This window comes from Geotrypetes seraphini, chromosome 6, assembly GCF_902459505.1.
Source record: "Geotrypetes seraphini chromosome 6, aGeoSer1.1, whole genome shotgun sequence".
Classification (NCBI taxonomy): Eukaryota; Metazoa; Chordata; class Amphibia; order Gymnophiona; family Dermophiidae; genus Geotrypetes; species Geotrypetes seraphini.
The window spans coordinates 92212170-92225450 of NC_047089.1; the positions used below are offsets into that span (position 1 = coordinate 92212170).

Here is a 13281-nt window from a genome sequence, read left to right on the forward strand (position 1 = left end):
TGGTGTCAATTTTTTAGGTGACCGACACAGAATCGGAGCCTTCATGCATAATCTCTCAAAACTTCTTAGGAAAGCTATTCAGAATTTACTGTCTCATTCACATTTTTCTAAGAAAGAAAAAAAAGGAGAGCAAGGAGAAAGGAAAGGAGATGATATGGATTTTGGGTTCTGCTGATGCAGAATGCACCAAGAAGAAAAACATGTCCATTTTTGCTGGTGACACTGCTGTGTGGACGGTTTTCTGGAAGCTTCCAAGATGAGGCAGGCTGAGAAAAAAGAAGATCATCTTAAGTCAGCCCAAGAGTTACCAAGCTGTCAGGTGTAAAGATTGACGATTGGGATGCAGCAAGCTGTCAGGTGTAAAGATTGAAGATTGGGATGCAGAAGAGTTCCTTGACTCTGCGTGAGAAGGACAAATAGGAAGAGTGATTGGATCCTTGGTACTGAGTTGAAATAGAAGGGAGAACCAGGGTTGTCTGAGCCATTGAGGATCTATAAGAATCATGGTGGCCAATTCTAAACTAAACTAAACCTTAAGCTTATATACCGCATCTACTCTATAAAGATAAAACTCGGTGCAGTTTACAAAAATTTTTTTAAAAAAGGAAAATATAATAGGAATTAGTAATTATATATAGAGAAGCAAAATTTACATTTTTGAAAACAGTCAAGTTTTCAGATGTTTTCTTGTCTGAGTTTGACAAGTGTCTTGAGGATGAGAGGAATGGGAGGGAATGCGCATAGAAACTGGTGCATCCAGTCCGGTAGGAAAAAGTGTCCACGTCCAGGCAATGAGGAGAGTACTGCCTGGAGCAGAACTGGGGTAGCTTGTGATTCAGAGGAGATGCAAACAGGGTGATGTGAGGAGTTCTCCACTGAAAAAAAAAAGTCTGATAAAGAACTGGAGAGTTGATTGTCCATTTGTGAGGTTGAAGAACTATGCTGAGTTTGTCTGCCAATGAATTCTTCTTCCCTTGAATATATATTGCTTTGAGAAAAATGTTTTGAGAAATGGCCCATTGTCGTATCTTGTGAACTCATTCCTCCTTGTTTATTTTGGTAATACATGGCCACTTGATTGTCCATGCAGACTAGAAGGACATGACCGGAGACTAAATGTTGAAAAGTCTCGAGAGCATTGAAAATCGCTCTCAGTTCCAGTAGATTGATATGATGATGCTGTTCCTGGGAAGACCAGTGACCTTGAGTGTGAAGTCCGTCTAGATGAGCTCCCCAAGCATAAGTGAACGAGTCTGTGATGAGAACCTTCTGATGCAGAGGAGGGTGGAATAATAATCTTTGGAAAGACTGGAAGTAGTTATTCACCACTGTAGTGATCGTCAAAGAGACAATGTGACTATAATGTGCTGCGAAAGAGGATCGAGGGCTTGAGACCACTGAGAGACCAGAGACCATTGAAGCGTCTGGAAATGAAGCCTCACAAACTGAGTTACATTGGCTATGGAGGACATTTGTCCCAGGAGAACCATCAAGCATCTGGCTGAGATGGATGGAAGATGGGAAATTTGAGCTGCTGAGGAAGAAACGTCCCGAGTTGAATAGTGTCCAATTGAGCGCCTATGAATTGGAACATTTGAGAGGGTTGACGTTGTGACTTTGGAAAGTTGAACTCGAATTCCAAGTGTTGAAGGAAGAGTATCATCCAATGGGTCGCCAAAAGGATGCCCTGTGAAGGATCCTTGATGAGCCAATCGTCCAAGTAGATAAAAACTTGAAGACTTTGAGAGCGCAAGGCTGCTGCAACCATCACCAAGCACTTCATGAAAACCCTGGAAGCGGATTCTAGGCCAAAAGGAAGAACTTTGTATTGATAATGGTGATTTGCCACCTGAAACCTGAGAAACTTCCTGTAAGATGGATGGATAGGAATATGAGTGTAGGCCTCTTTGAAGTCCAGAGAGCATAGCCAATTGTTGCGATCCAAAATAGGATACAAAGTCACCAGGGAAAACATCCAAAACTTTTCCTTGACTACAAATTTGTTGAGGCCCCTGAGATCTAAAATTGGTTGAAGACCTCCAGTCTTCTTCGGGACCAGAAAACAACGGAAGTAAAACTCCCGATTCTTCTGTGCTGAGGGTACATCTTCGATGGCTTTGAGAAGGAGAAGGGAATCGATTTCCCAAAGAAGGAGAGAGATCTGTTGAGGGTTTGAAAAAGAGACTCTATTAGAGGATGATCTGGAGGGACAGTAAGGAAATGAAGAGAGTATCCCTCTCAAATGACTTTTAGAACTCAGAGGACTGAAGTGATCAACTCCCAACAGCAAAAATAAAGTTGGAGATGACCCCCAATTGTCTGTGGGAGAGACTCAGACAAAGGAACAGTGACTATGCTCTCTAGAAGCCCGTCAAAAGACTGTGAGGACTTTGGAAGTGCTGCCGGTTGAGATTTGGGAGTACGCTGCTGCTTTTGTTTCTTCTCCTGCAGACTAATAGGAGCAGAAGGTTTAGTTGAAAAACACCTCCAATAAGAAGAGGAAAGTTTGAAAGACTTTGCAGCCACTGGTCTTGTTTTGGATTTGACTAAAACATTCCAATGTTTCTCATGGTCAGTGAGCTTTTGAGTGGAATTTTCAATAAAGTCCCCAAAAACTTTATCCCCTAAGCATGGGATATTATTCCATCTGTCTTGTAGATTAGTATCCATAACTGCAAATCAAAGCCATGCTAAACATCTCATGGCCACAGACACTGAAGAGGCCCTTGAAGTCAATTCAAAAGTATCAAAAGAAGATCGAACCATATACTTCCGTAGTTGGGTGAGAGTGTGAACAGTAGACTAAAAGTCCTTCAGATGTTTAGAAGGAAGATATTTTTCAACACCAGGAAATTTCTTGATAAGATGTTTCATGTAACAGGAAAAATAGAAATTGTAATTTATGACCCTGTTCGCCAACATGGAATTCTGGTAAAGGCGACGGACAAATCTGTCCAGACTGCACCACTCTCGGTCTGGTGGTACTGATGCATAGACTTTGGATGGATTAGACTTCTTTAAGGTAGATTTCACCACTAAAGATTGATTCTAAAGCTGTTGCTTGTCAAAACCTGGAATAGAGACGATTTTATAGAGAGTCTAACTTTCTGGGAGCCACAGGTATAGTGAGAGGGGTCTCCCAATTCTTATGAAGAGTCTCTTTAAGGATACCATGTAATGGGAGTTTTAAGAGCTCTTTAGGAGGCTGATCATAATCTAGAGTCTTCAGGAATTCAGCACCATGGGCAGAATCAGCCTCGACTTTGACAGAGAGGTCTTTACCCAACTGTCGAATAAACTTAGTAAAAAAAAGTCTAAGTAGGAGATTTCGCTCTAGGAGGAGACTGGCATGGAAATTTTTCTTCAGACATGTCATAAGCCTCAGTAGAAGAAAGGGAGAAGTTTGCATCTGAATCGTACTGAAGATCAGAGTCAACCAGCGGTTGTGAAGATGAACTGCGACAATGTTTACGTCTGAACCGGTGCCCGCCACATGACGAAGTGGAAGTCGGAGTCGGGGGTCCATTGTAGCTTAGAAGCACGCTCAGGAAGATGTTCCTTCTTGGATGAAGATTTGATGTGCTTGGAAACGTGAGTCGAAGAATGATGTTTCTTAGAGGGAGTCGGTGTTGGAGATCTGTGAGGTTGAGAAACATGTGGCAAAAAATGGCGTTTCCTCTTGGAAGAGCATTTGCTGGAATGAGAATGACAAGGAGGAGATGATCGACAAAGCCTAGACAAACCTGAATGATGAGGAGATGTAATGCAGGATTGCCAAGATGATTGGTGTTGGGATTCGATGATTCGATGCGGTACTGAAAATCCCATAGCGATATCCATAGACATCGTGGTACCATACTCAGGCCAGACCCGTACCGAGACAGTCGGTATCGGGGTCATAAGGTGAAACATGTTACCAAATTCTATATGGAAAACCGTATCTAGCTTTTCTTGGAAAGGAAGCACCGGTAACATCAGCTTATCTACCGGTACTAAAGATGCCATGGGTCGCCTCGGAGAGGGTGACTCAGATGAAGAAGCAACCCTCGATGGAGAAGAGGCGAGCCATAAGAGAGGTCATCGCTTGGCCGGCATGATTGGATTCGATGCCATAGTGGCCTGTGACACTGACTGGGAAGGTGGTGGCTTCTTAACTGGCATATCAGAAGGAGCGATGTCCTCCGACACTGGTGTCGGTGTCGATGCCTTCGATGTTGATGGTTGGGATGTCTTATCGCCGTCCATGCTGATATTAAATAACTTTTCCTGTTGCAATTTTCAGCTTTTGATGGTGCGTTTTTGAAGTGAAGAACAGCGCACGCAGGACTCAACACGATGTTCCGGGCCAAGGCACTGAAGACACCAACAATGTGGGTCAGTTACAGAAATGGGCTGTTGGCACTTGCCGCACTTCTTAAATCCCGTAAACAGCCGGGACATAGATGGGAAGACCGCCTCAGCCAAATTAAACTCAATGGCTGAGACGTAAAAAAGGCCCTGATGACGAGCACTCGTGAGAGGGAAAAAAACAAACACCGCTTTATTTTTGTTTTATACAAGAAAAAAATAAAATGGGAGAAAAAAAAGAGAAAGATTTTTAAAAAGCACGAGAGTGGAAAGGCAACAAGGCAAAAATACGACTTCTTAGCTCCACAGAAAACTAAGAACTGAGGAGCCACACGCCTACATCGGGCGGGAAGGCACTCGCGCATGCACGGTGCAGTCAGTCATGAACTTTCTAAAGTTCTTAAAGTGGTGATACACTTTTAAAGCTGTCCATACCGGGGCTCCATGGATGATGTCACCCACATGTAAGAATATGCTGCCTGCTTGTCCTGGGATAATGCCGCTTAGGCATCACTAAACGTGATTCTATACAGTGAGCCTAACTTTTATAGAATCACGTTTAGCACTGCACTATTTGGTGTCAATTTTTTAGGTGACCTACACAGAATTGGAGCCTTCATGCATAATCTCTCAAAACTTCTTAGGAAAGCTATTCAGAATTTACTCTCATTCACATTTTTCTAAGAAAAGAAAGAAAGAAAAGAGATGAACCAAAGCTAGAGGGGAAAACACTTTAGTATGATTAATTAGTTATTAATAGAATTGTCCACACAAGCCTAGTGGCTAGAGTTGCTGCCTCAACACCTTGACGTTGTGAGCTTGATTCCAGCACCATTCCCCGTGACCCTGGGAAAATCAACTAACCCTACATTGCCCTAGGTACTTAAAGAGTGCCTGATAGTCTATGTTGAGTTAACTGCTGTGACCTGCTGAACAGAAACAGCATTGAGTAAACAAACATATGAAGATTAAATAAAAAATAATTTCTTCCTCAAATTGCCATACTTTTGTTAAATAGTCGACTTTCAAGTTGTCAATCATCAGATTTTTCTGAGACAGTTCTATTTTCAATAGTTGTAAATTATGGAGAAGCTCCTTCCTCTCAATTAGTTGCTTGGTGATCTTAACGCCCCCCTCTCTTTCTTCAGATGAAGAAATATCATCTGTGGGTACTGATGTTTCCAAGCTAATATCCTCAGATTCCAGAGAACTAGAGACATTCACTTTTCTCGAGATCTTCCGTGACATCTCAGCTTTCTGTACAAATCAATGCTTCAATGGCAAACTTTCTGGCCACCTTTTGAGATTAAAAAAAATAGATTAAGTTCTGAAATGTATTAAATATTAATAGAAAATATACAATAGTTTTGTACTACATGAGCATGCTTATTACTGTACTGCCTTTACAAAAGATACATGAACTCCATAAATTTAAAAGGACAATCCATCAAAATAAAGGGTAAGAGGAGGTAGGCATAACCATTCTACCCTACCTGAGCCCAGTCCAGCTTACAGCATTGAAATCAAGGGAGAATCAGGGGGTTTTGAGATCCACTCTGAATTACCTGTAGGAGAACTCAGCAGAAGTAAATTGGGCATTCCAGAGGACAAGTTCTGTAAGAATGGAAGATTAGGTTCTTACCTTTGGTAATCTTCTTTCTGTTAATCCACTAAGAATTCCATTCAAATGATGTTCAATCCCAACCCGTGAACCGGGTCTTGCAGAAGTGACACTGAGAGCTTTCAGCACCTCCCACATTGCAATCCCAAAGCACCTCCTTTCAGGTGAGTCCCAAAGCAATCGATCATCACTTGAACAAATTACAAACAAGAAGGGGTATGGGGAACTTCCCCATCAATATGAAATAGTTCTATTCTGCTCTGCAACTTGTAAAAGAACAAGAATTAGCATTAAACATAAAAATATTCAAGAAACAAAGTAGCAATAAAAACCAACCTGCTGTGTGCAACCAGCACTAATATTAAAGGAGCCAGAGACTAACTAATGTACTTACATATTCAGGATAATCTTATGCATGGCCAGCTGCCAGGCAGAAGAACTTCAAGCCTGGAAATGAGAAATATCCGAGGCAGGTGAAACAGAATAGACAGAGGGCGGGGCATTCAGCATCTGTAGTGGATTAACAGAAAGATTACCAAAGATAAGATAAGAACCTAATCTTCCATTCTATTACATTCTGTATGAATGGAGACATACCAGAGCAATGGCATTGTCTAGGAAAGGACAAAAGAGCCTGTCCACAAAACCGAAGCCCCAAAAGTGGAGTCCTCTTGTGCTGCCACATCCACTATGTAAAACTGGGTAAAGGTATGAAGAAAAGACCACATTGTCACCCTACAAATTTCAGCTGGAGGGACCACCTGAGACTCAGCCCATGAAGCCACGATACTTCTGGCTGAGTGTGCCTTGAGAGAAAGACCGACAGCTACTTTCCACAGGCGATGTTTGGTGACAAAATGGCCATGTGAATCCATCTGGCAATAGAAGTTTTGGACACTACTTTACCATGCCTAGACTGGCTAGTCAGCATAAACAGATGGTCAGAAAGATGAAAATCATTCGTTCTTTCCAAGTAGTGAAGTAAGACTCTTTGCATGTTCAGTTTCTGCAATTTCTTATCCTGCTTACTTGACCCCTTGGGACGAATGGAAGGCAAACAAACCTCCTGGTTGAAATCAGAAACAACTTTTAGAAGGAACAGCACAGAAAGTTATACTTATCTCCATGATCCTGAGAAAGAGTTCTCTACAATAGAGCTTGCAACTCAGAAATGCGTCTTGCCGAGATGATGGCCACTAGAAATACTGCCTTGACCGTAAGGTTTAAAAGGGATGTGTCTTTGAGCGGCTCAAAAGGGGCTTTAGTAAGGCCTTTCAAGACAACATTAAGGTTCCATGAGGGAAAGGGAAGATGCAGAGGCAGCCGCAAATAGAGTGTACTTCCAAGAAATCTAGTCACGTCCGCATGAGTAGAAACCACTGTGTGCCCTGAAACATGAGAGACCTGCCACCAGGCCTTTTTCCAGACTGGCTTGCAGAAAGGCTAAGACCACTGAAACAGGAGCCCGTAACGTCTCTACCTGGTTCTTTTCACACCACTATTGAAAAGCCTTCCAAACCTTGGCATAAGCCATCATAGTACAGGGCTTTTTCGCCCTCAAAAGGGTGGCAACAATTACATCTGAGTTGTCTCTTTGAATCAGGGTCTTGTGCTCAAGAGCCATGCATGGTTGGAAAACACTCCAAGGCCTTTTCCAGGGAGTGTAATGCTAGCCTGATGTCCCAGAGCTCTAGATGGTTTATGGACCACCCTTTTGACAGCGAGTCCACTTGCCTTGGATGGGCTCCCCAACTAAAAAGGCTGGTATTAGTCATGAGTTGCGGCTCAACTTTAAATTTTTTCACCATATCAGTAACAAAATGGTAGATCAAGAATGATTTAACCTGAACTCTACCCTTGAAAACCCTAAAAAAAGACATTTTACAGATATCCCTCCCCCTGATTTCCCATATGGAATAATGGGGCTGTACTCACAGTTCTGTGCAGTGCCAGCCAGTCAGCTCTGTTCCTGCAGCTGAAGGGAAAGGATTTTCTCCAAACAGTCCAATTCACAAGATCTTCGGGCTGCCAGTTGGATGGCCCCCTACCAAGATCTCCACCTCCACGGAACTTCAAAGCACAACAGGGTCATGGAAATACGAAGTCAGCATCCTGATACCCTGAGGGCTCTTAAAGGGCACCCTCAAACTGCGCTTAAGCCTACAATAGGATCAGAAGGCAAGCTGGCGCCCAAATGGACTCCGAACCCTGAAGTCTCCACAGGTTCACTCGAAGGTTTGCCCTGTGAAACTGCAGTCCGGCTCTGTGGAATCTGTGTCCTTTCCAAGGCAGGGATCCCCTAAATAAGAGGTCTCAGGGTACCAAAGCCACCGAAAATGTCAAACATTTGCCAAAAATAAATGGAGAAATAAGAAAAATAAAACACAACAGATCAGAAACACCTCTGCATCATTCACTTGCAGAAGGAAAAAAAACTGAAGAGGAAACTATATACTTCAATGTGGAAGGTGCTGAAAGTTCTCAGAGGAACATTCTCAAAACTCACTGGTAAAATCTGGCAAGTTGATGTAGTGTCCATAGTGAGAGCAATTTTACTTGCGATTCTCAGCATAATAGTATACAAAATATAAGAACACCATTTGTGCAGAGAATCGCCAGTAAAGGGGGGAGGGAGGAACTATGCCTAGCATTTGCTCAGAAGAGTAATCGCTATATACAGCTTCCCTCTTGTCAAAAGTGAAAAAAAAAACCCCAAAAAACATGCCCATGGCCTTTACTCTCCCTGCCCGAGGCTAGACCTGCCACGATGGGCTCAGCTGCAGGAAAAGCAGCAATGCCCACTCCCTGACACTTCCGCACCCCCCCCACCTTGACAACCTCCCGCACTTTAAATTGAACGACTGCAAGAGGGATGCCCAGACCCTCCCACTGCCAGGGGTCCCCTGCCTCCCAACAACCCTCCTGCATTTTAAGCTGGTTTGCGGGTTAGGATTTAACACCATTTGTGCAGAATCTGGAGTGGATATAACAGAAATAATTAATTGTTTATCTAATCTATCCTAGTATAATCTATCCTAGTATGTATCACTGTAGGAACTACTGTAAATACTTGAATACAAACCAAGATTTTTGGGCCAATTAAAAGGTCCAAAAATGGGGGTCTCAATTTCTATTTGGGTACTTGGGTCTATGCCAGTCCTCCCAAACCAGTTGAAGGCCTCCCATGGGCCTGCCTGAAGTCCTGATGGTTCAGAGGTCAGGGAGGCCAGGTGGTTTCGAGTCTGCCAGGACAGGACGAGGGAAGAAATCATTCCTGTTCGAGCTCACCGTTGAACTACCAGGGCTTCAGGCAGGCCCATGGGCATCAGGGGATGAGTAGAAAGGAAAGAAGGAAGGAAAGGAGAGCTGGGTGCAACGCAGGACACTTGAATATAATAACCTCCACCTCCCCCCGGTTTATATTTGAGTCAACCTTTTTTTTCCTCCTTTTTTGGGGGAAAAAGGTTACCTTTGTTTATATTTGAGTATATACAGTAATAGGCAATGCTCACAAGAAGAATGAACCAATAGTATAGGAAGAATGTGAGATATAATCAAAGAGAGAGTAGAAAACCAGCATTGGGGGCTTTGGGGACCAGTACCAGGATCCTAAATGGATTCTGGAAAATACAGGAAGCTAGTGGTGCTGAAGCAACAGAGAAATCCCATATTACTTTATTACAATGGAATCTCAGTTGTCCAGCATCCACGGGAATTGATAGATACCGGATAACCGCCTGTCTTCTTTGGAACTAGGAAGTAACGGGAGTAAAAACCCCTGCTCTGCTGTTCCAAGGGAACTTCCTCGATGGCACATAGATGAAGCAGAACTTGAGCTTCCTGAAGAAGGGTGGTCTGCAATGAATTGGAAGGATACTCGCTTAGAGGAAGATCTGGTGGAATCTGGAGGAAACGAAGAAAGTATCCTTCCTTGAGGATAGACAGCACCCAGAGATCTGATGTAATGATCTCCCAGCGGTGGTAAAAATGATGGAGACAACATCCAATGGGAAGGGGAGAGAACAGAGACAGAACGATGGAGGTTATGCTCTGTATTAGATGGTCAAAAAGGGTGAAAGGCCTTAGGCAGTAGGAGTCTAAGGTTTTTGCTGCCTTTGCTGCTGCTGTTGTGGTTGTTTCTTAGGAGGCGCTCGTGTGTAAGGAGCTGCTCTCTGTGGAAAATGCCTCTGGTAAGATGGAAGAGGCCTGAAGCCTGTAGAGGTAGAAGGCTAAGGCTTAGGCTTAGGTCGAATGATGGAAGCAAATGATTTCTCATGTTCAGACAATCGTTTAATAGCTGCCTCGATGGAGTCATCAAACAATTCATTGCCCTGACAAGGGATGTTGGCCAGATGATCTTGAAGATTGGAGTCCATATCTACAGTGCGGAGCCAGGCAAGCCGGCGCATTGCCACTAAGAAGGCAGTGACCCTCAAGGAAAGTTCAAATGCATCATAGGAAGACTGAAGGAGATGCATGCGGAGTTGAGCCAGAGTGGTAGACACATGCTGAAACTCTGGAAGACGATGTTGAGGAATATATTTGCAAAATTCAGGCAGGATGTTAACCAAATGCTTGAAATAAGAAGTGAAAATAAAATTGTAATTCAAAACTCCGTTTGCCATAAGAGAATTTTGATACAAAGACAACCAATCTTGTCTATGGTCCTGCCCTCTCTTCCAGGAGGGACAGTGGCATAAACTTTGGCAGGATTGATCCTTTTCAGAGAAGACTCCACGAGAAGGGACTGATGGGATAACTGAGATTTCTCGAAGCCCTTGCAGTGGACCATCTTGTAACGAGATTCCAGATTTCCTGGTATAGCAGGAATGGAATAAGGTGTTTCAAGATGCTGCTTCAAAGTTTGAGAAAGAAGTCCATTGATGGGCAATTTAAGAGACTCTGCAGGAGGACGAGCAATACCCATTTCTTCTAAATACTCCGTAGAGTATTTGGAATCAGAGTCCAAAGTAATATTGAGGACGTAGGAATGAAGAAAAAGATATCTGCTCCATTGATAACCACTGCTGGTACCTGACCTGAGGGAGGCAGCGAGGAAAGCGACTCCTCAGGAGAAGACTTAGCAGATTTGCCCGAGGATGAGGACCCCCCCAAATGAGGAGGGTTTGATTAAGGTCAAGGTAGAAGGCGGAACCCCCATGAGAAGCTTGACCGGATTCGAGGTCGAGACCGGTGATAAGTGGATACATACCGCCGAAGAGTTTCTCCACCTGAACTCGACGATGTTTGATGGCTCAAGGTTGAAGGGTAGCACAGCGGGCACAAGACTCTGGACCATGGTCAAGTCCCAAATACTGAACACACCACCTATGTGGGCCAGTGAGGGAGATCGTGCGCTGGCAACGGCTACTTCTTAAAGCCTATGATCAGCTGGGACATATATGGAAAAATAGCCTCAGCAAGATCGAAGCCCGCAGGCTGAGGCCGCGAGGCAGGCCCCGCCGTGACACAAAGGAAAAATAAATAAAGTTTTTTAAAAATAAAAAACACACAAAGAAACACAGTGACCTGTAAGAAAATAATGCACGAGCCGCAGTGAGAGAAGGTACGAAGTAGAACTGAGTCTAGCACAGAGCGTCAAAATAGGACTTCTCGGCTCCGCAGAAAACTGGGAGCTGAAGAGACGCGTGCCCTGAGTCGGGAGGGAAGGCACTCGCGCATGCGCATTGCTGCAGTCATGAACTTTCTAAAGTTCTTCAAGCAAGTCTGCTTGCAAAGCTGTCCGCATCCGGGCTCCGTGGTTGACGTCACCCACATATTGAGAATAGGCTGCCTGCTTGTCCTGGGATAAAAGAGTTTTACTGCATTCCACAGACCACCCACAAAGCTCCCATAGGAAATAATGAAGGTGTACTTACAGTCTGTGCAATGCTTGCCTGTCAGCTGTTTAAACTGCAGCTGAACAGAGGAAAGGATTTTCTGCTCCAGAAACCGCTCTAAATGACCAAACTTGAAAATCTTCAGACTGCCAGTCAGACGGATTCCGACTAACCTGCACCCCCATGAAACCACTCCAACAACCAAAAGCAGAAAACACAGCCTGTGTCCTGAAACCCAGAGGGACTGTTACTCAGGACGCACGCAGCCTGCACTTAAACCCCAGACAAGGTCAGAAGGCAACTTCCAGGAGAATGGACGGAGAGTCTGAGAAGGGTGGCACACAACAGGCTGGCCCACAGGTCTGCCAAAGGTTCTCTGTGAAGCAGCAATCTAGCTCCGCAGTCTTGCGCCCATTTCCCCGACAGATGACCACCAGAAAGGGGCACTCCCCACAAAAGATGAACTTAAGTGAAAAAAATAAGAAAATAAGAAAAAGGAGCAGAAGACTTCTGCACAGATTGCTTGCAGAAACTGAAACTGCAACTGCATGGGGCTCAAACTCTCTCTCTAAGGTAGGAGGAGCATGTGCTCAAGAAAGTGTTAGGCTTTCTGCAACTCCCGGATTGTGGAAAGAGATTGAACACCTAGCATACTGAATCTGAAAGGGATGTAAAAGAAAGGCATTAATATAGGACCAAATCTTTTCCAGAGAAGTGAAAATGGTAAAACTAGAGGATATCGATTAGCAGATATAGCGTGAAAACACTAATGTTGCGAAACTAGTACAGTACTTGTCTGCTGCAGGAATCATTTATATACAAAGAAATTACTCAAAACAGCCTCAAAGACTCAACAAGCATAGATGGCAGCCTTAGCTGTCTAAATGAACTATGCTATACTAGAGCACAGAATCATATCATTGGCTATATATGCCAGAAAAAAAAGAGCACTTTGAAAAAGGTTTACCAACAGCAGAGCAGGGTTGGTAGAGGAAGGAGGTCTCCAAAATAGAAGAGAAACAAACACAAAGCAAAACTTATCTGCATGAGCTGAGGGCAGTCCAGGTCACAGATGTTTAAACAGAGTCCAAGATGTGAGGTGGAACTTTTTTCTCACTAGAATCTTTTTTTAATGCAGGAGCACCTCCCTCCCTTTGCTTCTTTTATCACAGGAGACAAACAGAGAGCGAGCCTTGCCTCTCTGAGCAAGCTCTCAAAATAGCACTAAGCAATAGCAAAACCCCCAAGTTAGCACAAAAACAGCAAGAAGGAGTTAACAGTCCCTCTTCAGCGTCTGCTCGGGCTTATCTCTGTAACTTACAGAGCTAGATTTTAAAAAAAAAAAAGTATAAAAAAATGATGGGCTGTTATTGTAAAAAAGCGAGTCATTCTCCAAAAAAATGCTCATGCAAATGAGGTTAGCGGAGAGTAGCAAAGACTCAAATTGCATGTGCCCATCGCTGGTTACAATGA

General features: G+C 43.7%; 1 protein-coding gene across 6 annotated transcripts in view; it reads right to left on the minus strand.

Moving 5' to 3' along the window:
* Window positions 1-13281, minus strand: part of PIBF1 (progesterone immunomodulatory binding factor 1) — a 302877-nt gene that overhangs the window by 284849 nt on the left and 4747 nt on the right. For 5 of the 6 annotated variants that reach the window (XM_033947506.1, XM_033947507.1, XM_033947505.1 and 2 more), the window contains exon 2: window positions 5353-5644. The exons of the other annotated variant lie outside the window; for it this stretch is intronic. In XM_033947506.1, the coding sequence (XP_033803397.1) occupies window positions 5353-5595 (243 nt within the window). In that variant the 5' untranslated portion in view covers window positions 5596-5644. The remainder of the gene's footprint in view (window positions 1-5352; window positions 5645-13281) is intronic. 6 annotated transcript variants of the gene reach the window in all.